This window comes from Microplitis mediator, chromosome 5 (assembly GCF_029852145.1).
Source record: "Microplitis mediator isolate UGA2020A chromosome 5, iyMicMedi2.1, whole genome shotgun sequence".
Taxonomy (NCBI): Eukaryota; Metazoa; Arthropoda; class Insecta; order Hymenoptera; family Braconidae; genus Microplitis; species Microplitis mediator.
This window is the reverse complement of record NC_079973.1, coordinates 4,101,672-4,125,816: the sequence shown is the minus strand read 5'-3', so window position 1 is coordinate 4,125,816 and position 24,145 is coordinate 4,101,672. Positions and strand designations below refer to the sequence as shown.

At 26.6% G+C, this 24,145-nt stretch overlaps 3 protein-coding genes across 11 annotated transcripts in view; 2 read left to right on the top strand and 1 right to left on the bottom strand.

Moving 5' to 3' along the window:
• The first annotated feature begins 1,178 nt into the window (after positions 1–1,178).
• On the top strand, positions 1,179–2,535 carry LOC130667729 (protein C19orf12-like). Its single transcript, XM_057469551.1, has 3 exons — positions 1,179–1,450; positions 1,632–1,860; positions 1,951–2,535. The coding sequence occupies exons 2-3, from the start codon at positions 1,686–1,688 to the stop codon at positions 2,193–2,195; spliced, it is 420 nt and encodes a 139-aa protein (XP_057325534.1). The 5' UTR covers positions 1,179–1,450; positions 1,632–1,685; the 3' UTR covers positions 2,196–2,535.
• A 1,662-nt stretch (positions 2,536–4,197) lies between these two features.
• On the top strand, positions 4,198–6,217 carry LOC130667727 (protein C19orf12 homolog). 3 transcript variants are annotated; one of them, XM_057469542.1, is made up of 3 exons: positions 4,198–4,334; positions 4,736–4,975; positions 5,833–6,216. In XM_057469542.1, exons 2-3 carry the CDS (start codon positions 4,813–4,815, stop codon positions 6,075–6,077), a joined length of 408 nt encoding a protein of 135 aa, XP_057325525.1. In that variant the 5' UTR covers positions 4,198–4,334; positions 4,736–4,812; the 3' UTR covers positions 6,078–6,216. The 3 variants fall into 3 exon arrangements, with proteins under 3 accessions (XP_057325525.1, XP_057325527.1, XP_057325526.1); XM_057469544.1 differs by lacking the exon at positions 4,198–4,334 and adding an exon at positions 4,549–4,588 and having other exon boundaries at positions 5,833–6,217; XM_057469543.1 differs by lacking the exon at positions 4,198–4,334 and adding an exon at positions 4,549–4,659 and having other exon boundaries at positions 5,833–6,217.
• A 1,144-nt stretch (positions 6,218–7,361) lies between these two features.
• Positions 7,362–24,145, bottom strand: part of LOC130668994 (nuclear receptor coactivator 2) — a 56,776-nt gene continuing 39,992 nt past the window's right edge. For 5 of the 7 annotated variants that reach the window (XM_057471620.1, XM_057471624.1, XM_057471621.1 and 2 more), the window contains 9 exons: positions 22,025–22,393; positions 21,577–21,951; positions 21,377–21,489; positions 21,175–21,298; positions 19,720–20,020; positions 18,581–18,961; positions 14,100–14,321; positions 12,302–12,378; positions 7,362–10,158 (listed from right to left, as the gene is read on the bottom strand). In XM_057471620.1, coding sequence (XP_057327603.1) covers positions 10,093–10,158; positions 12,302–12,378; positions 14,100–14,321; positions 18,581–18,961; positions 19,720–20,020; positions 21,175–21,298; positions 21,377–21,489; positions 21,577–21,951; positions 22,025–22,393 — 2,028 coding nt within the window. In that variant the 3' untranslated portion in view covers positions 7,362–10,092. The remainder of the gene's footprint in view (positions 10,159–12,301; positions 12,379–14,099; positions 14,322–18,580; positions 18,962–19,719; positions 20,021–21,174; positions 21,299–21,376; positions 21,490–21,576; positions 21,952–22,024; positions 22,394–24,145) is intronic. The other 2 variants (XM_057471622.1, XM_057471623.1) reach the window with 2 other exon arrangements.

The window sequence follows — 24,145 nt, the reverse complement described above, 5'->3', positions numbered from 1 at the left end:
TATACTATAATAATTACATTTATCATTAAAATTGTTATTATTAATAAAATAATAATAATAATAATAATAATGAAAATAATAATAATAATAATAATTAAATTTATTTAAAACCGTAAGATGGACGGTGGAGAAAAAGGTCTTTCATGATATAATGTAATTTAATTAGTTTACCTGAAGATTCCTGGTTCGAATCCAGGCAGCGCTTCTTTTTTTTTTTTTTTTTTTATTTTTTTAAATTAAAATAAATTAAAAGTTTATAGTATCGTGGATTCTTTCAAATTCCGCATTTTTTTCAAATGGTTTTCATTTTAATGTTCAGTTCTCAAAAACGGTTAGAAGACTATTATTTGTATGAGCTCAGCATTAAAATAAAAATAACTAGAAAACAATGCGGAATTTGGATGAACTTTATGAAAAATAATTTGTAGGAAATAAAATTGTCTACAAAAAAGGTCCTATGACATTTTTGGATGAGTCTGATAGTTTTGCTGGTAAAGTAAAAAGATCTTGAAATTTACTATAGATTCAATATAGATTTGACTTTCAGCCGCAATAACTCGAACAGATGGATTTATCAAAAAATGATAAGAGACTTTTTTTGTAGAGCGTTCAATTCTCTATAAAAGTATTTGATAGACATTACAATGCAATATATAGTTCATTAGTTTCAAAAATCAGAAGAAAAAAAATTTTTTCCTGTGTTATTCTTATGGGAAATCGAAAAGTGCGATGCGGACAACCTTAATATTAATATCAAGGGCTCATATTTTCAGGGGCCTATTTTGGCATTTAAACGAAACTTTTGAGCCTGGTTCCGAGGAAAAAAAAAATTAATTTTTTTTGAAACGCCCTAGTAACTACTAATATTAGCTGCCGTCTAATAATTTTTGGATTCTTTTACCACCTGTAGATTTTTAAATTTCCTACATGTGCATATTTTTTTTTAAATTGATTTATTGAAAAAAAATCTGAAAATTGTTGATTGTCTACTAACTTTAGGATCATAAGTTTGTTAGTATGATAGTATGAATTTGCATATTTATATTTATATTTATATTTATATTTCTACAGAACCAGCTGATGACTGACGATTTGAACGCTGCCTATTGGCACTGAGTTGAAATTCTATTCAACAAAAACAAGATAAAATTTCATCTCTCTTACACTTGTGTTCTCTGACCGATAACTCAAAGTGCAAGTGAGAAAACAGAAATGTTTTTATCGTGACCAAAAGATAACAAAAATAAAACTGAACCTAGAAAATTTCTAACATCTAGTAGTTGGTAACCTCAATACCCCTGTATGTCCTTCAAACTCCACTTTGATCACAAATAAATGGGAAGTACAAAATTAAGATGAATATTTTTTATCACAAACATTCTGTATATTCGTGATATCGTGTCAAAATTTTCCGCTGTCTTACCAAATTAATTGAATTACTTACGTCAGGGTAAGTGTTGGTCATAATTTAATTAACATCTAGCTAAATATCTCACATTGTTTGCAATTTATATTAATATATATTCAAATTTTGATGTTATCAAATAATTAGACAGTAGTTCTGCTTAATTGCAATTATTTTAAATAAATTATTAAATTATTTATGTCTAATTTCTTATTATTGATTCCAGATCCACCTGTAGGATATTTGATATTTATTGAGGTTAATTTAATTAATTAAAATAATGAAAAGCACAATGAAGGAGTACAGTGATTCAGAATTGATAAATGTCATATGTGATCTAAGTGAAATAAAGTCAATGAAAGTTGCTGTCAGTTCATCTATCAAATCAGGACTTCTTGTTGGTGCTGCTGCTACAGTTGGCGGCCTTCTTCTTGGTCCTCGTGGTATTGCCATTGGTAAATTACTGAAGTTAAATAATTATTTATAAATAGAATAATTGATAATCATCTTGATTATTTATTTATTTATTGTATTTTTAACTTTAGCGAGTTTGATTGCTGGCTTAGGAACTTCTTACGCGATGGAGGGAGAATTTAGATCTGTGCCTGATATTTTACAAAATGACCTGACTCAAGAACAACAAGAAAATTTGGCTAATGCTGTACGGAATCTATTAAGTGCAAAAAATGTCATGTCGATAGCCATGTTGATGACTGATAAAGGTCTTCAAGACGCTCTAGTATCGCTCATAAATAATTTTTTAAAAAATGCATTAAATTACACTATCTAAAATTTATGATCTTGAAGTTAGTAGACAATTAAAAATTTTAAGATTTTTTTTTCAACAAATCAATTACAAAAAAAAAAAGCTAAAAATATGCACATGTAGAAAATTAAAAAAACTATAGGTGCAATTTAAAAATTTTTTTTTTTTTTAATTTATTATTTTGAGAGAAATCCAAAAATTATTACAGGTCGGCTAATTTCGATATCATTAAAATTTTCTTTTCTTAGCGTAAAATATACGTTAAATAAATATAAAAATAAATGATTTAGATACTTATGTTTGTAATTATAATTATTTTTTCATCAACAATTCGAAAATCGATTGATTTATTTAAATGATTTATCAATATCCAAACATTCTGATCGATTAGTAAATTATAATTAAATTTTTAAATATATATACTAGTGTTTTATAATATAGTATTTAAGATATATGCATGAGTGTTACTAAATTCTAAAATGTATGTGGTTATACATTATTATATTTTTAAATAAAAGAAAAACTTTTTAAAAGTTCTATTGCCATCAGCTTATATTTGATTTAATAAATAATTAAAAAATTATTATATTTTCTTTTTATGATCCTAAAGTTAATGGACAATTAGCAATTTTCGAAAATTTTTTTCAACAAATCAATTGCAAAAAAAAAAAAAAAAAAAAAAAACTAAAAATATGCACATGTAGAAAATTTAAAAAGCAGTAGATGTAATTATCGAAATTTTTTTATGATTTATAGATTTTTTTTTTTAATTTTTAAATTATTAGACGTCGGTTAAGATCAATATCATTTTTTCATAATTTGATTAGCGCGAAAAAGTACTTCGGGTATCTTCGGATCTGCATTTAAACATTCGGATTTAATGTTATTCGACGCTAACTTGAATTTTAATTACTCGCTAATGCATTATAAATTATATTACAATTAAAAAATTCTTTTGTCTAAAAAAAAAATTTCTGTGTCTAAGTAAAGAGTAGGTAACATTCAAATTCGTTCATACATAGGATGCATTCCGAAATGGGCTGCGAGCAGCTGTAGCGTAGCGCATTTCGGAATGCACCCTTGTTATTTATTTTTATAACTTGCGCGGTAAATTTAAATATTGGAAAAATAAATTATTAGAAATAGGAGAAAAATTAAAAATCGCAAGTCAAAATAAAATGGTGGCAGAATATGATCGAAAAATATTTTAAAAATTAAAAAAAAACACGCAAGCGTTTGAACAAACCTTGGCGGAGAAATAATATGCAGAAGGGTGTCCTAATACATTTGGAGATTTAAATTAAATTGTTCCAAGTGTATTTCAGCTAAAAAAACGTCACTTAACTGCTATTTCCCCACCAGACGATGCCAGATGAGTTTGCTCAGGAACTTGGAAGATATCAGCATCAGCCATCAGCAACACTTTGCACTACCACTGAACACTTAACACTTAACTACACCAAAGACACTTTACACAATTTAAATTTTACAAACACTGCACATTTTAATTAAACAATAACTATAAGCAATAAATTTTGTGGATAATTACACGACGCCACTGCAATACTGTTTCAATTCAAACATAGAAAAGGATCTGAACTACAACTGAAGTTGTCGATGATACTGACTGCCGCTATCGAACCGTCAGTTGATCATAAAGCAATCGATTTTGCGACTTATTCGACTGCCCCTCCCCCACTTGAGCAAAAATTTGAACGTTGAGTACAGCGACGCGCAACAGCGACGCACTGTAGCGCCAACGGCGCGAAATTTCAAAATTGAAATTTAATAATTTATTAATTTTTCTTAGTACTTGCGCGGTAAATTTAGATATTCAAAAAATAAATTATTAGAAACGGGAGAAAAATTAAAAATCGTACATCAAAATAAAATGGCGGCAGAATATGATAGAAATATTTAGAATATAAAAAATAAACACGCGTTTTGTGCAAAAATCGTGCTGCTCTACGTTGCACTATCCGCATTTATCAAACAATGCTCTTACCCCCAGATGACTCATCAGAGCCAACTCTTCCGCTGATATGTTTCTTACCCCCACTTCATCGAATATCATCAAGACATGGGAAGTACAGAAGAAAATTCGTGAGTGTGAATGTAGTTGACAGTTGGCAATTTAAAAATTTCGATTTAAACAAATAAAATGTAAGTCGAACAAAATTTAGAAAATGCGTATTCAAATATTGCAAAAATCAGTACGCGCGTTTTTTTAAATTTCATTATTTTAATTAATATATTTATTTATTTATTCAAAGTTTATAAATTATCGCATGTCTGCTATATTCACACTCATAAAAATTTTATGTATTTTTTTATCAGCACTTTATATTTGTGATAACGTCATATATGTTATTTACAGAATAATTTCAATTGCTGTCTTGCAAAATTATTCAAACAACGTACTGATCAATAACACTTTTATAAATATTTACGTTTTATTATTATTATTTTTTAAAATTTGAATTTGAATGTAAAATAAGTGTACTGCAATATTACTTATCGCAATTGTTTGATGTATACATTTAAATTTTTTTAATTGATTCCAGATTAAATTATTTGATTTTTAAATAATTAAGGTTAGAGTAATTTAATAATAAAATTGAAATAAAAAAAAAAAGACATCATGTTGGCGTGTAATGATTCAGAATTACTAGATGCAGTATGTAATATAAATAAAATAAAATCATTGAATGTTGCTATTAATTCGTCTATGAAATCTGGACTACTTGTTGGAGTCGGTGCTACTATTGGAGGCCTTCTTCTTGGTCCTCGTGGTGTTGCTATTGGTAAAAACAATGAATAATAAGTAGAGTAACTGTCAGTAATTAAACGTTGAATCAGTGAATGAACTGTCGTAGAAAAATGCAGTAAAATTATAATTTAAGTTCTAAAAGTTATCAGTCAAACAGCAACTAAGCCGGGGTAAAAAAAATTTTTGTTCATAACAAATTTAGATCTAAATTCATTTCGAAACTCAGATCGTGGCACAAACTTTCATCATGAATTTGTATCAACAATAATCACGACAAAATTATGACTCAGTCAAATTTTTATCCAAGTGATCCAAAGTTCATTCACTAAATTAACTTTACAGTCGAGACTGATTTACGTAAATCAAGTACTTTGTAGGAGAAATTTATTGGTAATTTCTAAATTGATAAATTTGACTAAAGGTAAAAATTCAGTCAATTTCTATCGAAGTCATCCCAAGTCTAATTCAAAGACATAATAAATTAATTTTATAATTGATACGAATTTACTAGGTGAAAAGTTGGAGTAAATTCATGATGAAAGTCATATTTGTGTCACGATCTGAGTTTCGTCATGAAATTCAGATCTAAATTCATTATGAATAAAAATTTTTTTTACACGGGAGTATTTTTTAAAAAACAAAAATATGCACATGTAGAAAATTTAAAAAACCATATGTGCAATTTTTTCAAATTTTTTTTTTTATACTTCGTTGTTTTTAAAAAAATTCAAAAATTATTGGGCGTCGGCTAACGTCAGTATTCTGATTAAAATCAAAATGATGGTAAAAATTAAATGATGTTCATTTACTAGTCATGTTCATTTACTGGATCCATTACCCTGTTTATTTACATGATTTGATTTGATAACAAATAAAAATTTTGTCAATCAGGAAGTTTGTTAGGTGGCTTGGGAACTTCTTATGCGCAGCATGGAAATTTTAGATCAGTTTCTGATATTTTAAAAAATGATCTTACTCAAGGACAGAGAGCAGATTTGGTATCGTCATTACGAAGCTTATTTACAATGAATAACGTTATAACATTGGCTATGTTGATGACAGACAAAGGCCTTCAAGATTGCGTCTTGATGCTTATACGTAAATTTTTGAAAAAAATATTCAACTATGAAATCTAAAATTTTTATTTTTATATAAAAGCATTCATTTACTTAATCAATAAACTTTTTTGTGTTCATACAAATTATAACTCATGTTTTTTTTCATATATGTAATTTTTTAATAAAGTCAATTTGAATCTCAATAACTAAAAATTTTTTGTACTACTTGTGATTCCTGATGTTCGAAACAATGTTTTGAACCGAACATTTACTTAAAGTAATATTTGATAAAACATATCGTCCCCTTTCTGGGTAAACCTCGCAACTATTTTTTCTTCATTATTAAAATTATGAGTGAAAAACGTTCTTTAGTACTGCTATTGCGTAAAAAAAGCTTAAAATTTTAATAATTATAACAGAACGTTCAAGAGACTTTTGAATTTTAATATTTCCATCAACGCACGTGCAACAGAATAGACGTTTTGACTGATTTCTGAAAAAAATATAATTTTGCAGTTACGAGATTTACCCAGAAAGGGGACGATATTAGAATAAAGATCCCGATGAAAAAATATTTTGTACAATTATATAAAATTATATATAAATTGGATAGAAAAAATGGCCCGATCCAATTGTATACAATCTATGTAGAAATCGTATACAATTCTATATAATTGTAATTATATAGAATTGTATACAATTGGATCGGGTTATTTTTTCTATCCAATTTATATATAATTCATATATAATGCATATATAATTTTATACAATTGTATAAAATTTTTTTTCATCGGGATTAAATTTTGTACAGAAAATCCAACACTTACCTTCCATAATAATTATAAAAAAAAATTACTGTAAAATTAGGTCAAGTGTAATTTTGTTATTTCATTAATTGCACTGAAATCTACTCACTTAATTACGATGACTTGGTAACTATCAACTTTATTACGTATTTTATTTTCAAAAATCAATCAATGGATCTTAATCAGGAATCGTAAAAAAGCAATAAAGATTTTTTAATAATTAATTAATGATATCACTGCATGATTTAATTACTTGAATTTTTGAACTATTCATTAAAAATTTAATTACTCAGTATAATTAAGGGCAATAAAAAAAAATCAATGAAATATCAGTAAATTACTATGACCATTATTATTATTCGATGATAAATTTAATTAGAAATACCAAATAATTGAGTCATAAAAACATGAATTACTCAAGTATTAAGACTGGATTTTAATCTCAAATAAAAAAAATTATCTCACTAATTAAAGGTAAATTCAATTAAAGGATAAACAGGTTAATTAATAATAATTAAGTCAACATTATATAAGTATTACGTTTATATTTATAAAATTATTCATACGGCTCGACTGCCGCAGTTAGAAATAATTATTCATCATTAGAAAGCACATATGATTTATCTATATGACGTATTTTAAATTCACTTTATACACACAGATCACACGCACGTACGTATCCACGATATACGGGACACACATGTATGTACTCCTTCGTATTTTATATTTTTCTTTTACAGACATACAACTATTGAAACAAATAAAAATGTACACGTATGTCCGCGCATATATATTTATATATATAAATATAATTAGAGTATCTCACTTATGTGTATTTCCAAAGAGTAATTATTAGTTACTTCTCTTTATCTTTCTCTCCCTTACATTCTTACTCTTAAATTTTCCTATCACTCTCTACCTCATCATATTTTATTTTTTGTTCCAAATTTGATTTTGTAGACAATAATAATATTTTATTTTATTTATCTTTTTAAATTCCAATCCATGTATTTTTTACAACAGAACAATATTTTTATTTCAAAGATTTCTTGTCTTCTTTTTTTTAAATATTTAAAATACATTTCAATTTTTATAATTTTGAAATTTAAAAATACAACAAAATTTCGTTTCTTTTTTTTTTTTTCATAAAACTTTTTTTTAAAAGACAACCGTATAATTATCATTTAATAAAACCTCATATTGTTATAATTAAAAAAAGATAACGATAACAAGAATCAATAGGCTGTCTACAATAGTAATTATTATACATAATATATATAATATATGATTATAAAATTGCCACAATAGTTAATGATAAATAAAATCCAATATAATTTCAATTATTGTTCATTCATTCATTCATTTTATTTTTCTTTAATCTCTCCTAGTAATTTATCATTATTATTATTTTTGTTTTTTACTGTTAATGTTTAATCTCGCGACGTAGTATTTTTTTAATGACAAATGTCGACTCTATGGAAAAATAGGACACTTGCGTGAGATTTCTTTATTAAATTAATTTTTTTTAAAATATGCATGCATATTTGTACGCGCATACAGACTTTATTTTTCATTTTTATTTTTTATATAATAATATATATATATATATTTTTATTTAAATTTAAATTTTAGATACATATATATTTATATAAATTACATAAATATATATCGTATGTACGATGAAATTTATATTTGTTCTTCTTATGTATTTTAATTAAATAAATTTACTTAATTTTGTTTTGTTTTATTATTTAATTAATTCATTAATTAATATTAACAAGTGACCCCTTAATTAGCAATAATTCAGTGCCATAAGAGATTTTAAAGAGAAATTTGAGACTATGCAAAATAGATGATCGTTTATTTATTTAATATATTATATTATAATTGTGTTCTTTCGTACCCACACACGCGCGCACACGCACACATGCATATACATATATATATTTATATATTTTTGTATATATTACATTGAGTGCACACATTAATACATATGTGATAACATACGTACGTTTATTTTAATGCAATTATTTGTATTTAATTTTTTTTTTTGTTTTTTTTTTTAAATATTTGAAGGTACCCTTAAAATTGGATTTAAAATACGCGTAGACACTGTACTCAATACTATTAATATCTATATAATGGTAATAATATAATATACTCAATCATAATAATAATAATTAATAATAAATGTAATTATAATTAATTAATAATTAATAATAAACTGATAGTAATTAGATTAATTATATAATAATTGCAACAAGAAATATTGATAATAATGATGTCAATAGTAATAAAATAATAAAATAGTTATAATATTAATAATAATAATAATAATAATCATTATTAACAACAACAAGAATTCTTTGTCACATTTTGGTTGCAGATTCTTATAATCACAAATATATTAATAATAATAATAATAGAATAAGTAGATGTTAAATTAAGAAAAAAAAAAAACGCGATTTTTTTATTCTTGTATACAATAAATTTTAAAATTAAATTTTCTTAGTTTGTTTGTAGTTGTATACAATAATAAAATGGTCTCACTAATATAATTAATAATAATTAATAAAACTTATAAATAATTTTATTTTATTATTATTTATTATTTTTTTAACAGCCAGTGGTATAGTTCATACCGGTGAGGTACCTACGTAGTTTTATTTTCATTTATAAATAAACTAAACGCCATATCAATCGGTATTTATTTATCATTGAGCTATTTTTTAATTACTATTAATTATTATTATTAATATTGTTATTAAAATTAATTATTAACAGTAATTATTAAAGTAATAAATAATTTTTTAAATTATTTTAGTCGAAATAGTTAAGAGTAAATAAAATTTTATTAATTATTTTTTTTATTAAAAAGATATATTTTATTTTTTAATTACGAGACGAAAACGATATTTATAAAAATATATTTAAACAAAACAAATAACATTTAATTATAAATAATTATTAATTGTCGCCGTTTAGAGTCAAGAGTAAATATATATATGTATATATTTATTTATTTATTAGCGATGACTATTGAATTATAGGTATGATAGAACTCGAGGCAAAGTACCGATTGATAGAGCATTTGGTAAAAACGCGTTTTCATACTGTTGTTTTTTTTGTTTTCAAGAGTTACAATGTTTTACATATAATACAATATCATAATAATAATAATAATAATATATCTTTACATAAAGAATGTGTACAGACGCAGGAGTGATTGGCGTATATTATATTACTCTTATTTTAATATATATTACATATATTTTGTTACGTAGCAGTCACTCAGATAATAATTTCTGGAGTAGTGACGACTTTGGATCAACTCGGACTTCTTCAATAGTAGTCTGTAATCAAAATAAATAAATACATGTATCATTTTTTTATATATGTGTATATATATTTGGATTTTTTAATTAGATATTTATTGTATTAATTGAATCAAATTTTTTTAGATCAAGTTTACAATAAAAGTTTTAATCAATTCATTTTTTTAAATTTTAAATCACGTTCTAGTATGGAAATATAGAACGTAATTTTGAAAAACGAAAATTTAACTTTCAAATAAATTTTAGTAAATTTGAATTTTTTTTTTTTGTAGAGCAACGGTAAATAATTAATGCGAAAATCATAATAATTATAATGAAATTTTTTCTAAAGCCAGTATTCAATGCAATTCATACAATTAATTTAAAAATAAAATTTTTTTTTTAAGTTTACAAAATATTTATAATTTTTTGAAATTCAACCATAGCACGCCTTATTATTTATATCGTAATTTATAAAATAACAAAATGAAAGATAAATATTAGGGGTGTGTGAATAGTTCGAACTTAGGAATTATTCGTATCGAACTTTCGAATAATTTGAATTTTTTTCCGAGGCTACTTTAAGGCCATTCTCAGACAGTGCCCCCACTTTTTAAAAATTTTCAATGACTTTCTACTGTCATAAGCGTATTAAATTTTTATTAATTAATTAAAAAAAAAATTAAAGCATTAATTGAAAAAAGGACAACGTAGTCGTAGTTTCGTCGACATATAAATTTAAAAAAAAATTATTTTCACTTGATATCAATTAGGATTTAAACGAAATTTGGAAAATAAATGTCAGTAAAATCTCCATGTAAATTTTATAATTTGAATTTTTAAAATTTGTAGACTGAAATTTATTCAAAAAATTTCATTTGACTCCTAATTGATAACAAATGTAAGTAATTTTTTAAAAATTCTATATCTCAACGAAATTACGACTACGTTGTCCTTTTTTCAATCAAGATTTTAATTTTTTTTTAATTAATTAATAAAATTTTAATACGGTTATGATAGTTGAAAGTCATTGCATATTTTTAAAAAGTGGAGGCACTGTCTGAGAATGCTCTTAAAAATTGAGTTCTTTATTAAATAAAAATTGAATATTTGAAAGCTGGTCAGAATTTTCTCTATTCGAATCGAGTGATTTGAACAGTAACATATCATCCCAAGTAGCAAACTTGGCATTGCGACATTTATAAGATAGTAGTTTTTAGGCCGGTTAAAAAACTTGACACAAGTGACGACAAAAAGTAAATTATAAATAATGGTAGAAGTCATCTAAATGATTTTTAAATTTAAATGACGTTTCTAAGACAGGAAAAAAAAACATAAATTTCTTATTACTCTCAGGACCGACAACTGTCTGTTTTATTTATTTTAAAAAAAACTTGGCTTTGAGACAAAAAAAATGTATTTTGTCTTTTTAAAAGATCTTAAAGTTGTCTCTGTGCTACTCGGGATTCAAAAACTTTCGGATGACTCGAAAATTGACGAATAATTCAAAAAGTTTCGAATGAACTGAAAAGTTAACGAATTATTCGAAAATTCGATTCATAATTCGTCCACCCTTAATAAATATGCTTAAATAAAAAAATATATATATATATATTTAATTAAAATTGCACTGTGAAAAAGCATTACTAATAAAAAATTTTAAACTAACACATCGCTCAGAATGCCAGAACTTAACATACTTATAAATATTCAATAATATAAAACTAACCCACAACCGTGAGACTTTTTAATATAAATATACTAAATAATTGTTATCATTATTATCAATTAATAATAAGATAAAAATTCTTTGTAATTAAAATTATTAGAAGAAATCCTGTCAGAGGTACTATATATTATTATATCTAATCTACGATTCATTCAATTATATTTTAAAAAATGTTCATGCATAAGCAATAGGTCAATGTTTAAATAAATCATTTAATATTTATTTCTAATAATAAAAATATATAATTATAATTATAAATATGATTGTTTAATTATTATTTAAAATAAGAAACTAGTTAAAATAATTAAATGTGCACGATAAGTTTTGTATTAAGCGAAGCGTAGAGGGAAGACAGAGCATACAAAATCAAATAAAAAAAAAAAAATTAAAAAAAAAGGTTAAATTATTTTTAAAAAAATGATGTACGTAAAATAATTGTCGGAGGGATCTTACCCTGGAGGAGAAGGGCGTATTTCCGGTATTTCCAGTGGCCCAGTTCTTAGCAGGGCCATCGTTAACCACAGCCTCACCTATTCAGGACATTGTAACAATACATGTTACCACAATCTTAACATGATTTATTTATAATTTTCAATTCAATTTAATTTCATTCAACTTTTTTTTTAAACATTTTCTTCATTGACATATATCTATATATATACATATTAACTATTACTTGTACACATTACTAATCAATAACATGTTATAAATTAGGGGTGTGCGAATAATTCAAACTTACGAATTATTTGTATCGAATCGAATCGAACTATTCAATTCGAATTTTGAATCGGATGATTTGAAATTTCGAATAATTCGAATTATTAGTAATTTTTAAATTACTCATTAATTTTCAAATCATCGGTAATTTTTCGAATTCAAATTTTTGTCAGAAGTATGTGAGGTAAAAGCCCCTATACTCAATCAGTACCATTAGTCGCTCACTTTAACTGATTAAGGCATTTTTTTATAATTTTTATAAAAAAAAATTACAACTAAAAATATTATTATTGATAAATAATTATTTGTGAATCTAAATATATTAAAATATGATGTATCAAATTATTTTATAATAGATTATAAATTTAAATTAAATGACTGTCTTCAAAATCGCGCAGAGCCGGGCATTTTTTACTTTAACGCTCATTCGTTAGATTAAATTTAGGCTACGTCAAATTTTTTTCGAATTGTTATAACTATATCTTATTAAATACATTTTTAAAATTCATGAAATTTTATATTATGAAAGAATAAAGTAGTATAATTTATAAATTATTTGTCCAAATCAATAAACTTATCATAGTTTAATTGATATTGTCTTTAAGCGACTATAGGGCCATGTGTTGGTCGAGTAATGGTACATCACAACTTTTAGTGAGCGACTATGGATACACTCAAGGATCTTATTTAAAAAATTAATAATAATTAATTATCAACATTATTCTTCAAACTTAAATTTTATTCTAATACTCGAAACTTCAAAAAATAACTATAAAAAAAAATGGTTTTTCATTTTATTTATTAATTTATATTGAGTGATTTAATCTCACTCCAATTAAAAGTGAGCGGGTATGGGGGCTTTTACCTTAGAGCTTAGACACAAATTTACAAAAAAATAATTTTTAGTTACTTTTCCATAAAAATTTAATATTTGAAAGCTGAGTAAAATTTTCTTTATTCGAATTCAAAAAGTTTCAAACTTTTCAATTCAAAATTCGAATCGATTTGAACCCGGTTCGCACACCCCTATTGTAAATACATTAAATAAATTTAAATTTGTGTGTTTAATGTCTGTGTAAACGGAAATATATTAATTTATCACTATAATTTTATGTCAATTGTTAATAAAAAATACGTGATTTATTATTTTTTTTAGTAATTAATGTGTAATACTTTTTCACAGCATAATAATTAACGATGATGTGTTATTTAAATTAAAAACGAAAGTAAAAAAAAAGTGTTTTTATAACGTGTCTTTAATTTAAAAAAAAAAATAATAATAATTTAATTGCAGTGAGTGTGCATCTGTATAAAAATATAAATTAATAAATAAAATGTCAATTGTGCGAAATTTTGAATACTATTTTAGTTTATTATAAAATTAGCATTTTAGTGCTTATTAAAGCTAATTTATTAACTTATAATTAGTAATATCTGTCGTATTTTATTGGATAAATAAAATGAAATAAAAAAAAGGAGTTATATATAATAAATAATAAATGTTATTTTGAATTAACAAGTTAATAAAACTCACCACATGTTGATGTTTCGTAAGCAGATAATCCTAGTACGTCGAGATCATCCTGCGATACTTGTCCTATTACATTATTATGAGCATGTTCCATTACATTACTGTGTTCAATAACATTACTTTGAATGTTGTTTGGTACTCTCTGTTGTGTTCTTGCGCCCACTACCGCTCTTAATTCTTGTCTCACAAATTCCGACCTTGTGCTACCGAGACCAGCGGTGTTACCTAATTAATAAACAAAAACAAAATTTATTTAATAACAATTAATAATACAGTTTTTTTATCTATATTATATACAATGAAGATAATTATTAAATACAAAATAATTAGAGTTAAAAAAAAAAAAAAAAAAAAATTTGAACATTTGAAAAGGGAATAAAATACAATAGGAAATGAGGTAATGGTATTTTTTATAATCCTGAAGTTAGCAGCGAATTAGTAATTTTTGGATTTTTTTTTCAACAAATTAATTACAAAAGACAAAAAATAAAATTATACACATATAGAAAATTTAAAAAACTATTGGTGTAATTTTTTGAAATATTTTTTTCTTACAGTTTATCGTCTGAAAAAAAATTCAAAATTTATTAGACGTCTGCTAACTTCAGTATCATATTTTTTTATGATTTAACGAATTTTGGGAAGTCTGCGGTTTCCGTGAGGCCGCCAAATGACCGCGAATTCTTGTAGGACTCGAAAAAAATGACTTTTTTTTAAATAGCTTAAAAAATATAAGATAAAGTGTATGAAATTTTTCATTTATTTAAAAAAATTATTTTTTTCGAAAACTAGGCGAGACATCAAAAAATTTTATTTTTAAAAAAATTATTTTGTCTTCTACAAAAATTCGCGGTCATTTCGCGGCAGCGCGGAACCGTAGAATCCCCCGAATTTTTCATACAAAAAAAAAAAAAAAGATTTAGGGTAGAGTACCGCTTTTAGTCACTTTAGGGCCAATTTTGGACACTTGAGAAATTTGAATAAAATAATTTGTAAAAAACGCAGTCATAATTAATTTCTAAATTGTGTTCAAAGAATGATACTGACATTAGCCGACGTCTAATAATTTTTGGATTTTTTAAAAAACGATAAATTATGAAAAAAAAATATTTAAAAAAATTGCACTTGTAATCTTTTAAATTTGCTACATGTGCATATTTTTAGTTTTTTTTTTTCTTCAAATTTAATTGTTCAAAAAAAATCAAAAAATTTTTGATTGTCTGCTAACTTCAGGATCGTGTTCAAAGATACTTTTATCCCACTATTAAAATAGAAATTTTATCTTACACTTTTTCACTAATTAACATTAAGTATCAAATGTCCAAAAATGGAGCAGTGGCCACAAATGGTACTTTTACCCCATAGAAAAAAAAGTTAGTTTGCGTTGGTGACGTACAAAGCTAAGGCCGATTTTTTTTCTTTCAATAAATCATATAGATTTTTTTTTTATATATATTTGTATATATTTTAATGCCATTCCAGTGACGTCATTAGATGAGAAAAGCAATTCCCCATGCCACGAATAACAATTTGTAGATTTTTTTTTTTTTTTTAAATCTGATATTTGCAAATCACTTGAATGTAAAACCACCACTTGACATTTTTATATTTTTTACATACATAAAATGATTATTAATTTTTTTTTTCGTGTTGGTGATACACAGAGGTGATGATGACGACAAATAGCACAATTAATAAATGTATATTTTAAATAAATAATTACATTTAATGTGATTTAGCCTAAACTAATATTTAATATCAAAAATAATTACAGTATTTATTTATTTTTACAAGGGATAAGAGGAGAAAATTTACTTGAAGGAAGTAAATTTTTTTTTTGCAGACTAAATGATAAATTTTAAAAAGAAGGATATGTCTAATTTTATTTGTGCATGTGCGGGGCACTAGATGGTATGTAATTTATCTAAAGTGCAATTAATTAATTAATTAATTTAGTAGGATTACAATGTAAACAACAACAAATATCAAGTGATAATCTCCTCTTATTAATATTGATATTGAACAATTGTAATTATTTAGAGGCATGAACATAAGCAATAAGTGAAGATTAAAAAGATTGCGAGATATCAGTGCACAGAGTAAAGCTTTGAAGAAATTTATCATAATTATAATAATATTTTTTATTATTATTATTATTAATTAATCCTTACAAATCACTCGATTATTTAAATTTGAATTTTTCTAGTAATTAAGAAAATCTAAATGATTGTAAAATTCAAATATTTATTTAAAAAAATTAAATGTGAAGAGTAAGGATTAAATACTTATGTCCATTACTCTAATAATTAATGAATAAAAAACAGTTATTAAGTATATATTTAAAATAATATAACAGCAAAAGTCACTATTTGTATGTGACTATAAAATAAAAATATTATTTTTAATTTATATACAAATGATAAAATTATTATTTAAAATCTTTACAACAAATTTATTAAATATCACTTGAAATTGAATTTAATAATCGTTGATTAAATTTATAATTTTAAGTGTGCAGCAGACAGATGATTGTACATCGTTATTCACAAGGATCAATGTATTCGGTGATAATAGCAGATTAGTAGATGACAAGGATGAGCATTCATTGAGCACAAGGTGTGTGATACAAGTAATATATAAATATACATTTATATATATTAGGGGTGTGCGAATTGTTTGAACTTACGGATTATTCATACCCAAGTAGCACAAAGACAACTTTAAAATGACTTAAAGATGTCTTTTAAAAGGATAAGACAAATTTTTTTTTGTCCCAAAGTCACCTTTTTTGGTATAAATAAGTAGCACACTTGCCTTTGAGACATCTATAAGATATCAGTTTTTAGGCAACTTTTTGAGATATCGATAAGGCACCAATATGTTGACAAAACGATCAGAAATTTATGCCACCGAAAAAATGTCAACTTAAAAGATTTAACAAAAGTGACGACAAAAAGTAAATTACAAATAGTGGTAAAATAAGTCATCTAAATGACTTCCTAATTGAAATAAGACAGGAAAAACAACACAACTAGTCTCTGTCTCCGAAACCAACATTTGCATGTCGTATTTATACCAAAAAAGGTGACTTTGAGACGAAAAAAAATTCATCTTATCCTTTTAAAAGACATCTTTAAGACATCTTAAAGTTGACTCTGTGCTACTTGGGTTTGTAGAGCTTTAACTAATTTGTAAATTTACGAGTGATTCAAAAACTGTTTTTTGAACCACTTGAAATTATGATATTTTTTTAAATAATTCAAATTTTTGTCAGACGTAAATACCTAAGTAGTAAACTTGGCTTTATGACATCTATAAGATAGAAATTTTGAGGCTGGTTTTTGACTTATTGGTGAGGCATCAAAATGTTGACAACAATTAGAAATTTATGTCACAAAAAAAATATCTGCTCAAGACTTGACACAAGTGACGACAAAAAATAAATTACAAAGAATCATCTAAAGGATTTTTTAACTGAAATTTCTTTAGGATGGAAAAAAGAACACAAATTTCCTTTGACTTTTAGACCAACATCTGCACGTCTTATTTATAGAAAAAATCTTGACTTGTCTCTGTGCTAATTAGGTAGAGCTTAGACATAAATCTACAAATTTTTGGTTACTTTAAAAAACTAAGTTCTCCATTAAATAAAAATTTGAAAGCTGATCAGAATTTTCTCAGTTTTAATCGAATAATTCAAAAATTTGAATTATTCGGTTCAATTCGCAAACCCCTAATATATATACTTATTTATATATACGTGTGGTATGGAATGAAAACAACGAAAACAAATAATTATATATATAAATAAATAAATGAATGAATGAATAAACAAGTAAATAAGTTAACAAAAATATACAATTTGAAGCACCATGCATTATTTACCGTGAAACAAAAAACAATGTAAATGATCTTTGATAATTAATGAAATATGCAATTATATATTAAAGTTATTTACACAATCCGTTTATCAATATTATTTCACTGCTTAAAACTTTTATTCTAATCCCGTTCATTAAATTGAATTATCATTTCACAGTACCAGTAAATAAATAAAAAAAAAAAAAACGTAATATATATTTTTCTCCAGTTCTTTGACCCTACTAACAAAAATAATTAATAATCGATTTATCAATTTAAACAAAAATTCATTGCGCTCGTAAAATAATAAATGACATAAAAATTTTAATTGACAATAAAATCAATAATTAAATGATAAGAAATTTTTTTTTAATTATATTATTGACAGTAAAAGTATAAGTGAAATTGATATTGATAGTTGGATAAATAAATAAAGAAAATAAATAATATAATTGGCTGTGTGTGCTTATGCTCGATGTACTGGATCCCGTGCACTGGTACCAGTGTGAACCCATACTCAAAATAACGGGGGTGTATTTAATAATTATAAATATTAATTATTTTCTGTACAGATGGACAGTCGTCGTGATTGTCACATGACATTGACAGGTCATATGACTTACCACCCATTTGATGACCGGCCGGATTACTAGAAGACATTGACCTGGTGTCCTCAGGTCTCGTTGGATACCCAGGTACCGTACCCTGATCGTAACAGAACTGATTATTCTGTACATCCGGGTTATTAACAATACTATTGCCGGTGTTGCGATATAACATGGCGTTATGTTGCTGTTGCTGTTGTTGCTGTTGCTGTTGTTGTTGTTGCTGCTGCTGTTGTTGTTGGTTTGTATAATGCTGCTGTTGGTTATTCGTCATACTGTGCTGGTGATTATGCGTCAGCGTTGGTGGGGGAGGACAACCAGCACGCTGATGACCAGGTGACATTAAACTCTGCTGATCTTTATTTACACTACCGTAGTGCCGAGGTGATACTACTCCACCTGCAACAGTTACGTTATCTACCTCGATACTTTTTTTTTATTATCTAGGGTTTTGGAAGCACATACATTCTCTGGGTACTCACATAAATTTATTTCAATTAATTAAATGTAAGTAATTATTATTTTGTAATAAAATTATGATCCTGAAATTAGCAGACCGTTAAAAATTTTCGAACTTTTTTTTCAACGATTTAATTTAAAAAAAAAAATAAAAATAAAAATATGGACATGTAGAAAATTTAATAAACTATTAGTGTAATTTTTTCAAATATTTTTTTTTTAATAATTTGTTTAAAAAAAAATCCAAAAATTATTGGACGTCGGCTAACTTAAGTATCATATAAAATTGTGCTTTTGTTTGATTATATTTTTACTAATAATTAAAATTACAAATGATTATTTTTTTTTCAAGAAAAATTTTTTAATTAAACGTTTTATTAAATAATTAGTAAATGTACTTACCTACGATTATTAATTTTTTTTTTTATTAACACATTTTTGAAATAATTCGAAGTCTAATAATACGCGAATACTCTAACACTATTTTTGAATTAAATTTAAAAAAAAAAGAAAAAAAAATCACGAAACAAATTTCAAATTTTTAAAAAATACGCGCACAGAAGTTAATTATTTATAGAGAAAAAAAAATGTTAGACTACTTTTGATAATTAAAAAAAAAAGTTAAGATAAAAAGTTATTTTATTGAATTTTAGATGAAGTATTTATTGAAAAAAAAATATAATGAGTTAATAAATCACCTGGTAATTGTGTTGTAGTGGTGGGTGTTGATGATGCTCGCTGAAGTCGGTATTGGGCGGTAGGATTTGTATTACCGGGATTTGGAACTGGCGGGAATTGGCTAGCGGTTGGAGATGCGGGAGGAGGAAATGCTTCGGCAGGAAATGGAGATTGCCGCGCCGGAACTGCGGTGCCAGGCGATGGCATGGATCGTTGCTGCTGAAGCTGCTGTTGTGTTGCATTCGGCTGCTGTTGTTGCTGCTGTTGTTGTGGTCTTACGGAATTTACATTGAACATTCTTTGATTATTACCGTAATTGCCCTGCATCACAATGAATCATTGTCGTTATTATTAATTACAAAAAAATATAATTCAGTATTTTATTTTGTTCGTATAAATGTTTATAAGACTTTAAATTATTTTATTTTTAATTAAATACCATTATCCGGTACTCATTGAATCGTTAACGTTATTAATTAATTTACACATTTTTTTAATTTTAATTATACTTAGAAATTATTAAGAATTTTTTTTATAGTAAAGCTATCAAAATATATATGTAACTACTGATTTAAAAAAACTACCAGTGGTAATTCATAATTAATTTTTAAATATAAAAGATTAATCAGTAATTTTTAAACTCTGTTGTAGTAAATAATGAAAATCTAATTGTTGATTAAAATATTTTTCATGATACCAGCATCGAAACTCGAAGTTTCAGGTCTCTGGAGTCAATCGAAAGAAGCCAATTTCAGTCCAATGCTGGAAATTGATATCAGCAGACGCTTTTATTATTTACGCTTACGCGTAATAGCCCTGATAGCACGAGTTTCTCGTCAAAAAGTTGGTATTCATTAGTTTGCGACCAACTTAACAACAACTCTAGCTTTTGCAACTTTTGGCTACAAGTTACCGCCAACTTTCTGAGAAAGTTTACGCCAGGGAAGAGCCGCAATTCGAAAGCAGGTTTCTGAGAAAATTTAAGGCAACTTTCCGTCAACTTATGGATTGCCAACTTTTGCCACCAACTTTCTCAGAAAGTGTCCGTGGACTTTGGAAGTCCCAACTTTTGCGACCAACTTGGCTATCAGAGAGTTGGTCTTAAATTAACTTGTTTCTGACTGGCTGCTGACACGGAAATTTTGTTCCAATGCAGGTAATCATGAAAACTCTAGTGTGTAACTCAGGATGAAAGACGATGTCACTGCAGGTGATGTCAGCCAGTCTCGAGTGGGACATACCCCGCCGTAATCTGTCTCGAAATATTGTGGCGTCCGGAAAAACTCGTAGATAAGATATCACTAGGTGATGGATGAGGGCAAATGTGTATAATGGCATGTCTGAAATCTTAGCCTCCCGTCAAACGGAGGTGGACTCCGGTCCCGTTACATTAATTAATTAATTGATGTCAGCCAACTTCACCTTGGTCTGAAATCGCTGTTTCATCCCTTGTCACACAATATACTATAAATTACCTGCGATATGCGCGGGGATAGAGACTGATGATGAGAAAACGTCATCATTGTAGCCGGAGAATGTGGAGATAACCGAGATGCTGCTGAAATCGGTTGACCACTATTGAAATTGTTATTTACCGCACTAGAAAAAATTGAAAAAATTATTGAAATATTTAAAAAAAAAGATAAAATATTTTTAAATAAATAAACAAATAGTTACTGTTGATTTATTGTTGATTGATGAGAATAAGAATGTGAAATTCTATGTGTATTAGATAATTGGACGGAGCCTCCATAGCCTGGCGACATTTGTGAATCGGATACACCAGTTCGCTATAAATAGAAAATAATGATAACAATTCAATAAAAATTATTATGTAAACTGACTTATATTTGTCATATTATCATATATATACATACCTGTAGCGAAACATTTGGAGCAACAGCATTATTCAACAGATTATCAATGTTTTGAATGCCTGGTATTTGATCAGGTGCCGTAGCATTTGAGGGTATAACAACTTGCTGCTGCTGTTGCTGTTGTAACAAACGATTTTTCAGTTGCTGTTCGTGTCGTTGTTGCTCTTGACGTTGCTGATGCTGGTGCTGTTGTATCAACTTATGTCGGTGTTGCAACTGCAGTTGCTGTTGCTGCTGCTGTTGGGGAGTAAATTGCGTTGCTGGTTGTCGTACTCCAGCCTGGCCAGTAAACCTCGCTCTCGTTTGCTGTTGCTGCTGGTACATAGGCGGGGGTTGATAATTATGAGCTGTTGTAACGGATGTTCCACTACCCAACTGTAATAAATGTTTATATTTATAATTGCTGTTTAAATAAATTTTATTTAAAGAATTAAAAAAAATAACTTACTGCGGAAGAATAAGCTGGTGGAGTTGAAGGCATTGTTATTGTGGAAGACGTGGGATTAACAGCAGATTCGCAGAGCATCAATGATTCTTGTATAGCGTTAATAGCCATTTTTTCATTCATTGGATTATTTGGTGGCTGCTCAACAGGAGCTAATAAATTAGCTGCTGTCGTCGGGTCTACTATTGCTTCGTCTGGTACGAATTCAATCACTTGATCTAATAACTCTGATAGAGCTGGATCTGATGACTGATTATCCCACGTGTTTGATTCGGAAACCGGTGTACGAAAATCTCCCCCGCCTCCACTACTACCACCACCTCCTCCTCCGCCAGTAAATTCTGAATCCATTGGACTCATTTGAGGTCTCTCCTAAAAAAATAATTCATTTTAATACTGAAATTAGCCGACATCTAATAATTTTTTGATTTTTGTAAAAAGGATAAATTTTTTAAAATATTTCAAAAAATTGCGCCTATGGTTTTTTGAATTTTCTACATGTGAATATTTTTTTTTTAATTAAATTGTTGAAAAAAATTTCGGAAATTATGAATTGTCTGCTAATAGGATCATATATTTTTATGTGAATGTATCAGACATAAGATAATTTATAAATTTTAAATAAATTAATTAAAATATTGAAATTAAAAAAAAATGCGCGCTGATTCTGCAATTATCTACTCAAATTTTATATATTTATTTATTCAAAAATTTAAAGAATTGCTAATTGTCCGAAATTTATAATCATTATATTTTTAATTAAATAATATTTCGTTAATTTCATAAAAATAAATCATTGACCCACGTATTTAATTGAAACTAAACTCAATAACGATACTGTATTAAATTATATATATATATCACTATATATTTATAGTTTTATTAACAATAAAAATTTGATAAAGCCATTACTGATAATGTCATTATGCAATTAAATTTTTTAATAATCAAGTTAAATTTTAAACAAAACAAATCCAAGTTCAATAACATGATGAAATTCTCTTTGACTGATTGATAAATAGAAAAATATATACACAAGTTTCAAACCTTACATTATAACCTTCCATTGAAATATATATAATACGAAGTACTACGAGTAATTACTCTCACTCAAAATTTCTTGATAAATATATATATATATACAGGGTGATTCAGAATTACCTTCACAGCGGGAAAATTTGAATAGAGGAGACGATTCTGAGCATAAAGTTCCTTAGCCATTTTTCAAAATTCTCAATAGTTTTTGAGTTATTTAAAATCTAAATTGACCAATCAAAGACATGCTTTGAGATTTAAAAAAAATTAAAAAGAATAATAAAAAAGTTTGGCAACGCCGCAACAGTAAACTTCAAGTTATACACTATTTATTTAATTTAAAAAGTTCGATTTGTCACAAAAGAGAAACAAAACACACAATTACAACATAGAATATATTCGTATATTTTGTTTTATCTTTTCTCTTTTTATAGAAAGAATTATTAATGGAAAATAATGCTTTTATTAAAAATAAAGCTTTTGGAAATTCGACAAAACAAAAATTACAGATTTTTAATTATATGATGAGCAACCCAGATTAAAAAAAGAAATTTGAAAACTAATTGAATTATGTTTTACCAGAATAGAAGCAATTTCAAATAGACAAATATATAGATACACATTATTTTAGAATCTTTTATTCCGCTTGCTCTGTCTCGCTCAAGACTTTGCTAAGCGCTCATTGTACGTCATACAAAACATATTTGTAAAGATCTCGCGGATTGTCTTGTTAAACATCATCCAAGTGATCTTTCTCGGCGATTAGCTATCTGACTATCTCGCTAACGATCTTGCTGGTGATCTTTCTTAGAATTTTGCTGGTGATCTTGCTGATGGTCTTGCTGAGGGTCTTGGTGGTGGTCTTGCTGATGGTCTTGCTGGTGGTCTTGCTGATGGTCTCGCTGGTGGTGTGGTCTTGCTGGTGGTCTTGCTGGTGGTCTTGCTGGTGGTCTTGCTGGTGGTCTTGGTGGTGGTCTTGCTGATGGTCTTGCTGGTGATCTTGCTGACCATCTGGCTGATCACCAGCAGGACCACCAGAAAGATCACTAGCAGGACCTTCAGCAAGACCATCAGAAAGATCACCAGCGA